Genomic DNA, 16,536 nt, shown 5'->3' with positions numbered 1-16,536 from the left:
TTTCACTTAAAAAACTAAACAAAATATTTCATTGTGATTTTGTGATTCACCGTTTGTTATTTTTTTAATTTTTTTATTTTTTAAATTTTCACAGTTTATTTATTCACCATTTGTTATTTTTATAGCAATAAGTTTCTCCATTTTATTGATACATAGCAGTTTACTTATCCATTTCTTAATTGTTTGGTATTTTTTGTTTGCAGTTTTCCACTGTTACAGAAAGTGAATTCTAACCATCTTTATACAAATAGCTTTCCATTTTCTTTTTTGGAGACTGAATATACATTAGGGGGCTCTTATGATAGAATTATCTGTGGCAGAAATTTAATAGAAATCTAGAGGTGGTGTGAAGTAGCCAAGGAGCCAGGTACACCTGAGTTCCAGTGTTGACTAGCTGTGTGACCTTGAATAAGGTAGTTTACTCTTGCGGGTCCCCTTGGTAAGGTGGGGTTAATTTTTGTGCATTTGCAATGTGGTCGGTGCTGCTGCATGTATTTTACGTGTATTAACCCATGCAAGCTTCAGACCGGCGCTGTAAGGTAGGTACGATTATTCCCATTTTTAATATGTGAAAATAGGCATAGAGAAGTAAAATAGGTCATGTAGCTGCTTATGGTGGTAGTGCTGTTGGACCCAGTGCTATCTAGGGCTGGCTCAGACTTCTAGAGCCAGTAATCTTATTCACTCTGTACCGCCAGGACATCAACTGCATCCCTTCCCTTAATTTGGTACCTCGGCAGGCAAAATGGCCCTTATTGGACAGATTAATGAGTATTGAAGTTCCTGCAGTTGGAGTTGGAGTGAATTGTGAGGTCAGGCTCACAATACTTTAACCCTGTGCTTACTGTAGAAACTGCACCCTGATAGCAAGGTTCACTCTGGGTTTTAGTATTCTCTGTCTGCTTCAAAACTGCATTTGAGGGAGTGGTAATAAAAATGTAGATTTGTACTTTTGTGTTCACATCTAATAACCATTTTGTTATCCTTCTCCTCCCCCCCCCCCCCCCACCCCTTGCATCTCCTTTCTTAATACTACTTGGCTAGTGAGGATTTAACTCCTTGATTGCTAGGCAGTTAGAGTGCTAGAGTCTTTTAGACCCAAAAAGGACCCTGAAAAACATGTAGTCCAATGTCATCACTTAAATGAAAAAACTGAAGCTGCACGATCAGCCAGAGGACGATTGAGAGCTCAAGCCTGTTTTTCTGACCCAGATCCAGTGTTGGCTTCATTTTGTTGTGTTGTTTGCCATCTTATTTGTGTAGTCTTTTAAAAATTATTATTCCTATATATCATTTTTAGAAGCTATATATTTTTATTTGACTTAGTAGCTTCCTGCCTATGGATTATGTTTGCCAGCAAGAAAAATTAACAGCTGTGTTTATTTAGTTCTTTGAAGTTTTATAAAATGCTTTCTCATTCCTTATCCCATTTATTTGTTATGAAGATAACCTTTTGCTCATATACCTGAGGTTCTTGAATAGTGGCACAAATTCCTGTGTTATTCCGGCATGTCCTTGCTTCTGTATATTCACAAACCCAGCTACCTTAGCTTCAGGCATATGTGTTGACTCACTCCACTGAGATTGCAGAGTGCAGGCATTGTGCTTGCTCAGCTCCAGCTCTTTCCACGTGTGGGTGCTCCTGGAGTCTAAGGCATGAAATTCCAAGCATGGAATAAATTATTTGTCTTGAGGCACTTACATTTTTTGGCTTCTTTAGACTATTTGTGATCAGGGAAGTTCTTTTTAAAACGTAATCAGAGGTTCAGGGGCACCTGGGTGGCTCAGTTGGTTGAGCGTCCGAGTTTGGCTCAGGTCGTGATCTCACAGTTCGTAGGTTCTAGCCCCGTATCAGGCTCTGCGCTGAGAACTCAGAGCTTGGAGCCTGCGGAGGATTCTGTATCTCCCTCTCTGTCTGCCCCTCCCATGCTCGTGCCTTCTGGCTGTCTCAAAAATGAATAAACGTTAAAAATAAATTTTAAAAAACTCAACCAGAGGTTCAATATGTAGTTAAGCAACACACTGTGTAGCAACAAATACAAGGAAAATCATATTGTTTATTGTACTAACATTCTTCAATCAAAATGGTGTTAGAGATAAGATAAATTATATGGCTGTAAAGTGTGTCCATGCGATTTGGTTGGTGGCAAGGGAGGGAGTGAATTGTTAGTCTAAGGCTAGCCACTGATTGCTAAAACTTTCTACAGCAGGGGCCTATTACCTAATTAGCTCATACAAAACCTAGGGATTCTTAAGAAGATCCTTTATGATGCATGATTAGGTTAAATTAGTTGAACAAAGTTAAGCCTGTGAGAAAATCTGCCCATTTGTTATTGATTATCTAACCTAAAAAAATAGAAATAAAAGGTATAGTGGTTTTCCTGGAGCCTTTCAGAGTCTCTGCTTTTGGTAGACCATATAATGAGACTTACTTGTTTGAACTATATGCAGTTCAGCGCTTGTTTGAGACTAGAATGTGAACCTTTTAGGATTGCTTTATGATAGTACTGGGTAAATAAGAGTTAGGGTTCAGTTTTTTTATCCTTGAGTTTCTAACAGCTACTGCAGAGGTGAGCCTTATATGTTAAGATTATCAGAAGATAAGACTGCAACTTATTGACTCAAAGTTCAAAGGAGAGCATTAGCTACAAGAACATAAATCACTGAGTTGTTATCCATCAGTTTGTAACAAGTGCAGATGAACAACATTTATCTAGACAATCTAGTATCATTTACCTGCAGTTTGAGGTCAGTATATAAGGGCTTATGTGGGTGCTTTGAACTGTTTTGCAGAGATGAGAGTTCAAATTTATTTTTATTCTTTAATTGAAGTAGCAGGTGGTTTTGTGTGCCCTTTCCAGCAGCTGATATTAACCCCATTTTGCCCATCCTTGAAGCCAGATTAGGTTCCATTTCAGCTATGGAGCTGAGATGAATTAGGTTATTTACAGAAGAACTTTATTTTCCAGCACTTCATTGTTTGCTATTTGTTTCACGTGTTAATTCCGCCCCCCCCCCCCAAGCTGACTGTGAGCTCTGTGGCTTTGAGATATGTGTTTTATTTTAAAATCTGTAATAGCAGGGCTCACAAAGTTAAATACTTGAAAGAACCATCAGGTAAAGTAGATAATTGAGCCAGACTAAATGGGGCCATGTACAAGGGAGAACGTACATCCTGGGTGAAATCAGCCTGATTCCAGCAGATTCTTACCTTTTGGGAGTGTGAACTTGATAGTGACTGAACAAAATATGCCCACTAATGTTATTTGGCCTTTGGCCTATCAGTCTGCAACTTCATTTAGAACGTAGTTTTGAACACACAGAAAGTACTTGATAAATGTCATTTGACGTGCTTATTGTGTCATAAAACTGGCTGTACTGCTTTTGAAAGAACTGTGTTAGATGTAAATATGTGTGATATGATGTGAGATGTGTAAGAATATTCTCTTCTATGAAAGGATTTTCCCCTTTTGAAAGAAGATGAATAGACTAATAAAAGAGATTAACTCTTACCCTAGAATCAACAGACTTGGATATTGAATCTTCACTGCTTTGTCCATGGAAAGTCCTTTGGATCACTTTCCGAGTTAGAAGCCGGTGATAACACACTGTAGCAACTTGCTGCATATTCTAAGGGCTTTCAAAAAAATGATGTAGTGAATTGTTAGAATACCTGAGTGCCTTGCAATTAAGGTATTGTTTTTTTTAATTTCTTGAATTCTAGAGTAATCTTTCATTCTTCCTTTTTTTCCACCCCTCCCACACAATGTTGGCAAGATATATTCTTGGTTACTCTTTTGTAGTATCTCCTCTACCTCATTTCTTCCATTTCATTTCCGTAGAAACCACCCTCGTTTGAACTCTTTATTACTCGTGTTGGGCCATCTGTACTAGCCCCTAACTGCCTTTTCTATTCCATATTTAGAGTGTCTCCAGGGGTTTTGTTCTTGTTTAATCTACTTCTTGGGTCATAAACAACCTAATCAAGAACAAATACACACACACACACATTTCTTTTCAGTTGTGTACTTTCTTGCTGACCAAACTCCGTATTCTCCATTTCCCTTCTAATCTTATTTCCTATACCTTACCAAGCAGTCAGTTGTTCTCTGCTCCTCCTGATGGCCTGTTTCTACTCTCCTGCTTATCCTTACACTGTTTCTACTAAGGGGAATGACCTCTGTTCCAAATGCCTTGTTATCATTTATTTTATTATTATACTGTTATTTAATTCTTTTATTGTTTGTGCTTTCATTGACAGACTAGGTTAGAAGCTTCTTAAGGGTAATGACTTAAGGGTAGGGTATTTCCTGCTGCTTCTTTGAGCTCCATTTAATGCTTAACACCATGCTTCATCTGCAGTAGGCACTTAAATATTTCTGAAATTGATTATTACTTAATGTTTTCCTTCATCCATATTTTTTCTTTGTGGTAAGATATACACAGCATAAAATTAACCATTTAGAAAAAAAATTTTTTTAATGTTTATTTATTTTTGAGAGAGAGAGAGAGAGGGAGAGAGAGTACAAGCAGGGGAGGGGCAGAAAGAGTGAGGGAAACACAGAATCCGAAGCAGGCTCCAGGCTCGGAGCTGTCAGCGCAGAGCCTGACGTGGGGCTCGAAACCATGAGTCGTGAGATCATGACCTAAGCCAAAGTCAGATACTCAGCCAACTGAGCCACTCAGGCACCCCCAAAATTTTCTTTTTAAGGTTAAATAATATTCCATTGTATGTGTGTATACAGTGTAAACACTATGTTTTCTTTATCCGTTCATCTGTCAGTGCACACCTGGGTCACTTCCATCTTTTGGCCACAGTGAATAATGAGTCTATGCATATGGGTATACAAATATCTCTTCCATGCCTTTACTTCTTTTGGGTACATACCCAGAAGTAGAATTAGGGGATCATATGGTAACTTTATGTTTGATTTTTCAAGGAATCGCCATACTGTTTTTCAAGCAGCTGCACCATTTTTACATCTCTACCAGCAGTGCATGAGGATTCCAACTGCTCCACATCCTTGCCACCACTTGTTATTTTCTGATTTTTTTTTTCTTTAATAAAAGCCATGCTAATGAATGTGAGACATATCTCATTGTGGTTTTGATTTACATTTCTGTAATGATTAGTTATGTTGAGTACCTTTTCATGTACTTATTGGCCATTTGTATGTTCTTTGAAGAAATACCTACTCGAGTTCTTTCTGTCTTTTGAGTTGGGTTGTTGGTTGTTGAGTTGTAGGAGTTCTTTATACATCCTAGATATTAAACCTCTACCACACATAGGACTTACAAATATTTTCTCCCATTTCGGTTGCCTTTTCATCTTATTTATAGTGTGCTTTGATGCACAAGTTTTAAATTTTGATGAAGTCCAATTACCTATTTTTTTTCTTTTGTTGCCTAGATTTTGGGGGTAACACCCAAGACATTATTGCCAAATCCAATGTCTTGAAGCTTTCCCCCAACATTTTCCTCTAAGTTTTATAGTTTTAACTCTTATTGTTATGGTCACTGGTCCATTTTCAGTTAATTTTTGTATATGGTACAACATAAGAATCCAAATTCATTTTTGTTGCACCATTTATTGAAAAGACTGTATTTTCTCCACTTAATGGTCTTTCCCTCATTCATTTTTCATTGAATGACCTTCACCTTTATCGATGGTCACATTTGTGATTATAGTAAGTTTTAAGGTCATTTCTGCCACTGCCTTATCGTAAAGGCTTAAAACTTGCTTATGCTTTCTTCTCCGCTTGGAAGAGGAGGGCCTGTGAAGACAAATACGTTGAAAACATCATCAATTGTCATTTCTCTGTTCTCTTACTAGCTGCTTGTTTAGATTCAGTAACCCTCTTTGCTTTGTACTTCACCTTCTGCTTCTTGAAATATAGTAGAAGCATTAGAATACTTTGCTAATCTTTTAAATAAAGGCCTTTTGTGGGTCTAAAATTTTGGTTTTAAGTCACTTAGCCTCTCCAGCCTTTTGATTCCTTTTCTGTTAAATCGTTGAGCTAAATGATCTGTCATATATCTTTTATTATGGAAATTCTATGGTTTTTTTTTGTTTTTTGTTTTTTTTTTAATTTATTTTTGGGACAGAGAGAGACAGAGCATGAATGGGGGAGGGTCAGAGAGAGAGGGAGACACAGAATCGGAAACAGGCTCCAGGCTTCGAGCCATCAGCCCAGAGCCCGACGCGGGGCTTGAACTCACGGACTGCGAGATCGTGACCTGGCTGAAGTCGGACGCTTAACCGACTGCGCCACCCAGGCGCCCCGGAAATTCTATGTTTTTAAGATACTTGTGAATGACTTTGAACAGTTCATAACTCCAGTGGAGAGTGGAACAGTTTTATTATAGCAACAAAATACATTAAAACTGGTATCCCCAAGAATATATTATCTTTGTTACTTTTTCTACAGCTGTGGTTTCTCCATATATGAACAGAAGTTTTAAACATAATTATGATTACTTTCAGTGGTAAAAAAAAAAAAAACTGGTTTCTGAGTATTGCTGTGGTTTGTAGTATTGCCATTTTTATTTTCTTTATGCAGTAAGGAAATTTGTTTATACATGAAGAGAGAAGACCACCAAAGCCAGGCAAAAAACTGAGAATAGAACAGAGACAAACACCTCCCTTCTAGAAAGTCCAAGAATTCTGCAGCCCAGAAGGGAGTTTTTTGGATGTTTCACCCTAACTACATCTTTGAGGGGCACATGTTTGTATGTTGCATATGCATATATTAAGATTGCCAAAAGCCATTTTTTCCTCATCTCACCTGTTGTGTTGACTGTATAATTATATAAATTTACTTGTTAAACTACAGTTAGTTATGGTTGAATTCATTTTACTTTGTAAAATTTTTGTCATGGCTGTGTTTGCCTCTTGTTTATTAATAATATTATATGAAAATGAAAATGGTAATAGCAGGGGCTCTTAGGTGGCTCAGTCAGTTAAATGTCCAACTTCGGCTCAGGTCATGATCTCACGGTTTGTGGGTTTGAGCCCCGCATTGGACTCTATGCTGACAGCTCAGAGCCTGAATCCTGCTTTGGATTTTGTGTCTCATTCTCTCTCTGCCTTTCCCCAACTTGTGCTCCGTCTCTCTCTGTCTCTCAAAAATAAATAATGTAAAAAAAAATTAAAATAAAATGGTAATAGTGTTTATTGAGTGCTTGATACATTTGTTTTAACTTTATTGTATTTTCATTTTTATATCTTTTCAAAGAAAATGATGTTTTAGTGATAGTATTTTATCAGGAACTATTATAGATGCCCCAAGAGAGAAGTAATTTCATTACATACAGTGATTTCCTAAGAACATTAAGAATTAATTCTCTTGGTTGAGAAAGGATGACTGGGCAGCTAGGAGGACAAGGATGGCAGGAAGGCTTTTTAAAACTTTTGAATTTTGAACTTTCTGAATGTATTTAATTAGTTCTAAGTTATTAATACTAAATTATATCATTAATAACAAATTTAAGTGGTATATTACCTTTAATACTTTTCATTTGGAATCCTGATTCATGTAGTTAGAAAAGGAAATAAAAGTTTCCTTGGCTCTATTAGTATTATTTCTAATCACGGTAGTAATTTTATTTATACTTATATATTCTGGATTGCAGAAACAAATTGGACTGCTGCTATCCATTTTGAGCAGGAAGACTTATATGAAACTGAAATGGGAAGTAAATCTGGCATGCAATAGCAAAATTAGGGAATATATCTGTTTAATTAGAGAATGTTCCTAATTTGGTAAAAGGGTTAGAATTGCAGTCTTTTTTGGAGACTGATTAAAAATAATAGATAAAATAAAGAATGATGTGCTCAATGAGCTGCAATTCAAATAGAGGAAATTTAATGGGAAATGATTACATTAGTAGCAGATGGACTTGCTTCCTGAATTGCAATCTTACTGGAAATCCTAGAACAGCTTAAATTTGTTTTTCAGATTTAGGGTCTGATAGAAAGATAGAGAGATTTGTTTTTTTGGTGTGCTCTTGTGATTCTTACTTAATTTCTTTTGGCTATTTCGCTTTTGCTAGGCTATTTTTATGATTCCCACAAATCCACCACCAACATTCAGGAAGCCAGAACTTTGGTCTGATGATTTCACCGATTTTGTTAAAAAGTGCCTCGTGAAGAATCCTGAGCAGAGAGCTACTGCCACACAACTGTTACAGGTCAGTGCTTATGCCTGAAAGGGAAAGATATTTTCTTCATACCTTGTAGCTTTCTCACATTGACCAGAATTGCTGTGGCTTTTATTAACCGATTTCTCAAGATGTAAACCTCTGAGGAAATATGGATTGACAAAGACACACACGCCATTCTTCGCCCACCTGTTCTCTGTGTCTCGGTTTTCCTTTTCTGTTTTCCAAATTCAGTCTTCTGTCTTTTCCCTTTTTTCTATCTTTGTTGTTGTCAATTTTTCCCTCCAAAGTTGTTTAAAACAAAACTTCTAAAAGGTTCTCAATGCAGAAATGAGTTATTTTCTCCACTGTTAGTATTTTTTGTGCTTTTTTCCTCTGCTGTATTAGTCCTTTTGGCCCAGCATTTCTTTCTTCACTTTTTGATATACCATAAGGTATATAAATACGAGATCCCTGAGCTCCTTGAAAAGACCTTATGTTGTGTATATATATTGATTACATGATTACCTAAATACTTTCAGTACCCACCCCCAACTACAAGCAGACTCTTTATCCAGAGTGTCAGGAGGTTTTATTTTTTATCTATGTTGGCATTTATTGTGATTAGAAATAATTTAATACTTTTGATAAGCATCTGTGTCTTTATTTTCCCAACAGAATTGGCTTAGACCTCTAAGCTAATAATCAATTGATATTTGGAAAATAATTCTTGATATTTGGAAAGGAATTCTTTTTTGACCAAGCAATCATACTTCTAGAAATTCGTTCTACAGAAAATGTTAACCATTGCTGACATAACTTATGTGTAGAAGTATTCATAGTACATTGTAATGACAGAAGATCAGAAACAACATAAATATCTGCCAACAGTTGGAAGCAATCTAAGGTCCACTGAGAGGAGTAATTGGCAGAGTATACACACCTACACATACATATATGTATATATCATTGTAATTTAGTATAATATATTACTATATTCATTATAATATTCAATCCTATATACCCACTGATATGTCCTATTAATATATAATCAGTAATATCATATAATAATCATATGTTTAATTATAATGTCTTTCATTTATAAATCGTGTGTGTGTGTGTGTGTGTGTGTGTGTGTGCGCGCATGCACCAGTGCTTGCAGTGGAGTAGATCTGGAAAAATAATCAAGAAACTGACCTCCAGAGTAGGTAACAGTATGGCTAAGAAGCAGGAGTGGGATAGAGACATACATTTTGCTGAATGCTCTTTTTGAGCCTTTTGAGTTCTGTGTTATATGCAAATATTGCCTTTCAAGAATTAATTAATTAAAACCTTTATTTTGAGATATTGTCAGCATTACAGAGGAATTTTGAGCACATAAATCAGGGGCCAGTTGGTATTGTTATCATGTTGAGTATCCAAATTATTCAGCCCCAAGGAAGACCAGAAAGAAGGAGGGGGGAAGCAAAACAAAAGTGGGACAGATAGCACAAAAAATGATGGTTAAAATAAATCCAAATATATCTGGTAACTGATATTTTGGATAACATAACCAGTATTTCTTTGTAGTCTTTCTTCCATAATCTTTTCTAATCTTAAGAAAAGATATTCTGGCTTTTGTTTTGTTTTTTTCCACTTTGAGTATTTAGGATAGAAAAGCAGTTGAGAAATACTCTAGTATAATTCCCTTATTTTGTGGATGAAGGTCTTGAAGCCCGAAAAGGTTAAACGACTCACTGAAGATCACACAGTGAAAGTGACTGTTGTGGGTTTATTCCATTTGTCCCCCAGCTCCACCCTTTTTCCACTCTTTTCTGCCCAAAAAGTTGGCCTAGATGGGCTACATTAACAAGCTCTGTTACCGTCTAGCCTCTAGTTGGGTTTGGCTTAACCATCCTTCTTTATAACAAGAACTGTATAGTGCATATGAGCCAATATTTGCTTTCTTGACTTTTTTTTTTCCTATTGTGCTATTGTTAACCATTCAAGGCCCTTTGTTATAATGTGCCCTTGCTTGTCTAGCCTCGTAACTGCCCTTTGCTACCTCTCTTCTTCTCCTCTATAAATTTTGAAATAATGGACTTGTGGTTTATTATACAGACCATGCTCTTTCAATCCTCTGTACCTTTTTTCACACTGTTTCCCCCAACCCTCCTAGTTAAAAACCCCCTTCACCAACAGTTTCCTTCTTACTCTTCTCTAATTATTTCTAATTCAAATTAGGTACTCCTCCAGGAAGCCTTCCTCTCTCATCCTTGTTAAGGCTAGTTGTCATTCCTCAGTGTTCCCAAAAGTGCATATCATTTACTGGTATCCAGTACTTAATACATGTATGTCAGATAGAATAATTATCGTGAGTCTCATTAGTCTCATTTGAGTCTTATTTGCTAGGTGCCTGGAATCCATTCTGTCTTTTAAAGGAGTTTTGCATATGTCTTACATATTATGAGTTGAATTATAACTCTCAGAGGACAGTCTTATTACCAAGTTTTAGTGCTCAGAGGACAGTCTTATTACCAAGTTTTAGTGGACACATCTACAGCCTACATGTACAGATTATACCATGTTAATTTCTAGACCCTGATAAACAGTTTTTAAGAAATTCATGCTGAATTTTTTATAGTGTTTTTTTCTCCAGGGCACAATATAAATAATTGTGTAAGCTTAAAAGAATCATAGACTGAAAGGATCCTTTGAAATTATTAGTGAACTCCTAGTAGTTTTTAAAAGATGAGTAGTTGAAACCCCAAAGATATTAAAGGACAGGGTTCAAGTTCAGCCTAGTGGCACTAAAGTTCCAGATCTCAAGATGGTCCTTGTATCTGCTGGTGGGCAGCCTAGAACCTGAAGTGAGCTCCTGCCCCAGGATGTATTTCTGTGAGACTGTGAGGTTGACTGAGATCTGCCATTATTTGAATTGACCCCTGAGCTTGGCTAGAACAGATGATGTCATGGGTTACTCTGTGAACTCCCATGGAACGTGACTTATTCTTCCATTTCACCAGTTCAGCTGAGGAGTAGAACTTTATCTACCTTGCTGTCCCTCCCATTTGTAATAGTCAAAATATTTTCTCTTCATACATAGAGATCTGTGTCAAACAGTGGTAAAATATTTGCTTTAACCTTTAAACAATTGAGAAAACTCAAGAGAATAAGGGTAATCTGTTGTATTTACCCTATTTTTGCTCTTTCCATTGTTCTTTCTCCTAATGTTTCACAGTCCCTTCTTTTATTACTTCCTTTGTGTCTAGAAGACTTCCTGTAAGCCATTCTTTTAAGGTAGGTCTGCAGTAAGAAATTCTCTTAGTTTTCCTTCATATGAGAATATATGGATTTCCTTTTCTTTCCTGCAGGATATTTTCACTAGCTACAGAATTCTTGGTTGACAGGTTTTTTTTTTCCTTTCAGCACTTGAAAAATATTGTGCCATTTCCTCTGATATCACAGTTTCTTATGAGCACTCTACTGTCTCTTTGTTGGATTGTTTTACCCCTTGCTGTTTTCAAGATTTTTTTTTCTTTGTCCTAATTTTCACAGGTCTAATTATGTGTCTAGGTATGAATTTCTTTGGGTTTATCCTGTTGGGGGTTTGTTTACCTTCTTAAGTCTGTAGGTTTTTATCTCTTACTAGTTTAGGAAAGTTTTTGGTCATTATTTTTTCTAATGTTTTTTCAGTCCTACCCTCTTTCTCTTCTCTTTATTATGACTCCATTGATACAAATGTTAGACATTTTGTTTTAGTCTTACAGATCCCTGAGATTCTGTTCATTTTTATGCTAGTCTATTTTCTTTCTGTGGTTCACATTGTGTACTTTCCACTGTTTTATATTACAATTCACTGATTCATCCCTCTGTCCTCATCTGCTGATGAGCCCATTCATTGAGTTTATTGTCATTACTGTATTTTTCAATTCTAATTTTTTCATTTGTTTCTCTTTTATATCTTCTATTTCTTTCTGGAGACTTTCCAATTTTTCATTTGTTTACAAGCATGTTTGTAATTACTTGTTGAAGCATTTTTGTGATGACTGCCTTAAAATCCTTGTTACGTAATTCTAACAGCCATGTCATCTTGATGTTGCTGTCTGTTGACTGTCTTTTCCCATTTTAGTTGAGATTTTCCTGCTTTGTTGGTATGGTGAGTGTTTTTCATTTGGAACTGGGACATTTTGGGTATTATGGTGAGAGTGTAGATCTTATTTAAATTTTCTAACAGGTGTCCTCTGATGCTGCTTCAGTGAGGGAAAGGGGTCCCATCTCATTTCTGCCAGGTAGCAGTAGAAGTCTGGTACCCTGACTTGGTCTCCTTTGACATGTGTGTGCTGGGGTCCCTTATTACTGAACAGGGGTGAGGGCTGGGGCGCATCTAGTGGCCTCTCCTAGAACTGCAGGGCCTCATTATAGCTTGCTGGTGATGAAAGTTCTGACTCTCCAGTGGGCCTCCGTCTGATTCCACTCCAGCAGGGAGGGGGTGGGTTTTTGTTTGTTTGTTTGTTTGTTTGTTTGTTTGTTTCATTATTGCCTGGTAGGGGTATAAGTCCAGCCTGCAACACAGTCTCCGCAGACACTTCACACTGGCAGGGTGGCTGACATTTTGTTATACGGCCTGATAGAAGTGAAAGCCCTAGCCTGATACTTGGCCTTCTCTGATACCACCTCAGTAGAAGGATTGGACAGCCTCCAGAGGTTGGAAGTCTAGGTTCCTCATTCAGCCTTTGCTGGTGAGGGAGGGGTCAGTGTTTTCTGTGAAGTGTTTGGCTGGACTAGATTGGTTGTTACCTAAAACTTTTGTCTTGTTAGCTGTCCTTTCCTGATCTCTTGGCTTGAGAAAGCAGGCTTTTGTAGGGTTTTTGTTTTTGTTTTTTTCACTTGTGTCCATTGGTATTTCTTAGTTGTGCTGGCTTCTCTAGTACCTGATCTGGGATAAGTGAGGTAAAACAGAAAAGCATGGAACTCAAAGCTGTGTTCTACCCCAAATTCCAGACTCCCTACCCATTTTGGCACCTTCTCTCCATCTTTCAGAATCTTCCTATGTTTTGTCCAGGGTTTTAATTGTGCTTTAATGGAGAGTTACAGGGAAAAGTATGTCTATTCATTTTGTCCAGAAGCAGAAGTCTCTCTTCAATTCACTTTAAATTCTTGTTTGCTATGAAGTTTTTTTGAATAAATCACTAATTTGAATTCTGTCAGTTCAGAAATTGGTAATTCAGAACATGAACAAAATTTAAGAGGCACTATCTCAGATTTTAAAAGAGGTAATGTTCAGGCAGCCTTATTTTAAAGATACATGATCAAGAATGTGGTAGGTTGATTTGGGGTATTTCCTGTCACTACAACATTAGTTCAGGTGTTTTATGAATTCTCACCCTTTTTTAGTTAAAAAACATTTTTTTAATGTTTATTTTTGAGAGAGAGAGAGACAGAGTGTGAGCAGGGGAGGAGCAGAGAGACAGAGACACAAAAACTGAAGCAAGCTCCAGGCTCTGAGCTATTAGCACAGAGCCTGATGTGGGACTCGAACTCAGGAGCCATGAAGTCATGACCTGAGCCAAAGTCGGATGCTTAACCAAATGAGCCAACCAGGTGCCCCTCACCCTTTTTTAGTTTTGATTTTCCTTTAGATGCATTTAGAAATAGCCTTTTAGAATTTGGTGTGCTTATCTTTTTCTTACTGATTCTTTTAAAAACTCTTGTGATCACCTTCTTGTCTGATATAAATGTTACAAATAAACTTTTTAATTCATATTTTTTGTCGTTTATGCATTTTTAAGTTATATGTATCCAAATCATCTTTTTCTTTTGTTTTATGGCATTGGATTGAACATATAAATATTCTCCTATATTACCCTCTTGTTCTCTGTGTTTCTATTTTTTTAACTTTCACCTCCTTTCATCTATCTGGAATTTATTTTTGTGTTTCTGTGATAAAGATCTAGTTTAAATTTTCCCACAAAAGACAGGCATTATCTCAGCATTATCTCAGTTATTTTTGCTCAGTGATTGAAAATGCTATCTTCATAGTATGACTGTTTATTTTGTGTATTATATTCTATTTCTGGGGACATTATATTTTGTTTCATTGCTCTTCCTATTCTTAGAGTAGTACCACATGCTTCTCTAGGCATTTAACAAAAAGATGTAGCTTCTTTTTACTAATTTTTCTGTTGATTCAATCTGATTATAATATTCAGAAAGTTTAAAAATTTTTTTTTGTCTATTTTCTCAGTGACCAAAAAAGCCCCACTCTTTCCTATGTCTTATTTATTTAGAACCTAATTCTCTAAAATTGTTTTGAATCATAATGTTGTATTAAGTTTATAAGTATGTTTCTTTATATTATGTCCCTTGTAAACATTAAATGACTGTTTCATCATGTACTGTTTGAGCCTTCACTTCTATTTTATTTGGACCATTTTATTCTTGATACATTTTTGTGTTTGACTACTATTTCATTGCCTATCTTTGACTTTTAACCCAAGTTTTTCTTAGTATGCCTCTTATAGAAACATGAGTTAGACTTATTATAAATATATCTCATTTAGAAAGTATGTAGTTGAATTTATCTTGTAAACTAAGTGTCTTTTAGTGCTTAACTACAATACTATTTAATAAATGGAAATTCAGCCCATTTATTTACATTGGTGTATCTTAATAAAATTGAAATCACAGTTGTCATGTTTTACTTTTGTCAACTTGTTTTCTCTGTATTTGTAGTTATTATGTTGCTTTGCATTTTTAATTTTACCATCTGCTACTTTATATTTATTTTATTTTTTAAAGAGAGGGGGAGGAGGCCGTGGGACAAAGAGAGAGAATCTTAAGCAGGCCACACTCAGCATGGAGCCTGATGTGGAGCTTGACCCACTTCCCTAGGATCATGACCTGAGCCAAAATCAACAGTTGGATGCTCAACAGACTGAGCCATCCAGGCACCCCACTACCTGCTACTTTAAAAAAAGCCTTGAAAAACAGTCTTTAAAAATCAGCCAGGGGCACCTATGTGGCTTAGTTGGTTGCGCGTCTGACTTTGGCTCAGGTCGTGATCTCATGGTTTGTGAGTTCGAGCCCCACATTGGGCTCTGCACTGACAGTATTGAGTCTGCTTGCTATTCTCTCTCTCTCCCTCTCTTTCCCTCTCTCTTTCTCTCTCTCTCTCTCCCTCCCTCCCTCCCTCCCTCTCTCCCTCTCTGCCCTTCCCTGCTTGTGCTCTTTCTGTCTCTCAGAATAAATAAGTAAACTTAAATCAGCCAGTGTTTGATAAAATTTCTCTTCTGACTGTCAAGAATCCTCAAATAATATGGCCTTGTTCCTCAAGTACCCTTTTAACTTTTTTAGCCAGTTCCTCTTTGTTGGTCAAAATTATACCTGTAGCAGTTATGTAGAGAAGACATGAGTGCAAGTGAAATCAGATATGCTGAGATTTTGAGATTAAGAATGTTGAGCCCTATAGACTAATAGTAACATAATACTGAATAAACTTCATGAAAATAAAATTGAAGTAGATTGGATGAATCATATATGTACTTTGGTATTTTTTTAAAGATAAAACTGTGGCTTGCAGGATTGGCTAATAATTTTCCCTGAGAAGATAAAGTATAATACAATTTGAAATTTCTGTGCCTTTAAAAAATTTCTTTTAACATTTATTTTTATTTATTTATTTTTTCTTTTGAGAGACAGAAACAGAGCCTGAGTGGCATAGGGGCAGAGAGAGGGAGACACAGAATCTGAAGCAGGCTGCAGGCTCTGAGCTATAGCACAGAGCCTGACACGGGGCTCGAACTCACAAACTGTGAGTTCATGACTTGGGCTGAAGTCGAATGCTTAACCGACTGAGCCACTCAGGTGTCCCATCTGTGCCTTTTTAAAGAAGAACAATTCTGGGGCGCCTGGGTGGCTCAGTCAGTTGGGTGTCTGACTTTGGCTCAGGTCATGATCTCATGGTGCCTGGGTTCGTTGGGCTCTGTGCTGACAGCTCAGAGCCTGGAACCCGCTTCGAATTCCATGTCTCCCTCTCTCTCTGCCCCTCCCCCACTTGTGCGCTCTCTGTCTCTAAATAAATAAACATTAAAAAAAAAGAAAGAAGAATAATTCTACTAGTTCTCAGTTTTTTGTACTGTTGGTCTTCTTCCACTTCTGTTAATATTGGTCACTAAATCCTTTTTAAGAGTTCTTCTGTGAGATTCACTATTTCCCCTCACTTTTTTTCACCCATGTTCTTAATAATTTACACTTTTGTTATTATAGTCTCTTCCCACTCTATTTCATGTCTAAACTCTACTGCAAGATTATGCTGTCAAAGACATTCTTTTCCTTACATTATTTTCTTGCTTATGTAATTGAAGTGGCTCTCAGACAGAATCCAGGCATCTCATTTTTAGCATTTATCCTTCTTGT

At 36.8% G+C, this 16,536-nt stretch overlaps 1 protein-coding gene across 1 annotated transcript in view; it reads left to right on the top strand.

Moving 5' to 3' along the window:
• Positions 1 to 16,536, top strand: part of STK3 (serine/threonine kinase 3) — a 281,104-nt gene that overhangs the window by 137,073 nt on the left and 127,495 nt on the right. Inside the window, exon 7 of the mRNA XM_043601459.1 lies at positions 8,053 to 8,190. Coding sequence (XP_043457394.1) covers positions 8,053 to 8,190 — 138 coding nt within the window. The remainder of the gene's footprint in view (positions 1 to 8,052; positions 8,191 to 16,536) is intronic.

The sequence above is a fragment of the Prionailurus bengalensis genome, chromosome F2, assembly GCF_016509475.1.
Source record: "Prionailurus bengalensis isolate Pbe53 chromosome F2, Fcat_Pben_1.1_paternal_pri, whole genome shotgun sequence".
NCBI lineage: Eukaryota > Metazoa > Chordata > Mammalia > Carnivora > Felidae > Prionailurus > Prionailurus bengalensis.
The sequence above is the reverse complement of the archived record's forward strand: the minus strand, read 5'-3'. Positions and strand labels throughout refer to the sequence as shown.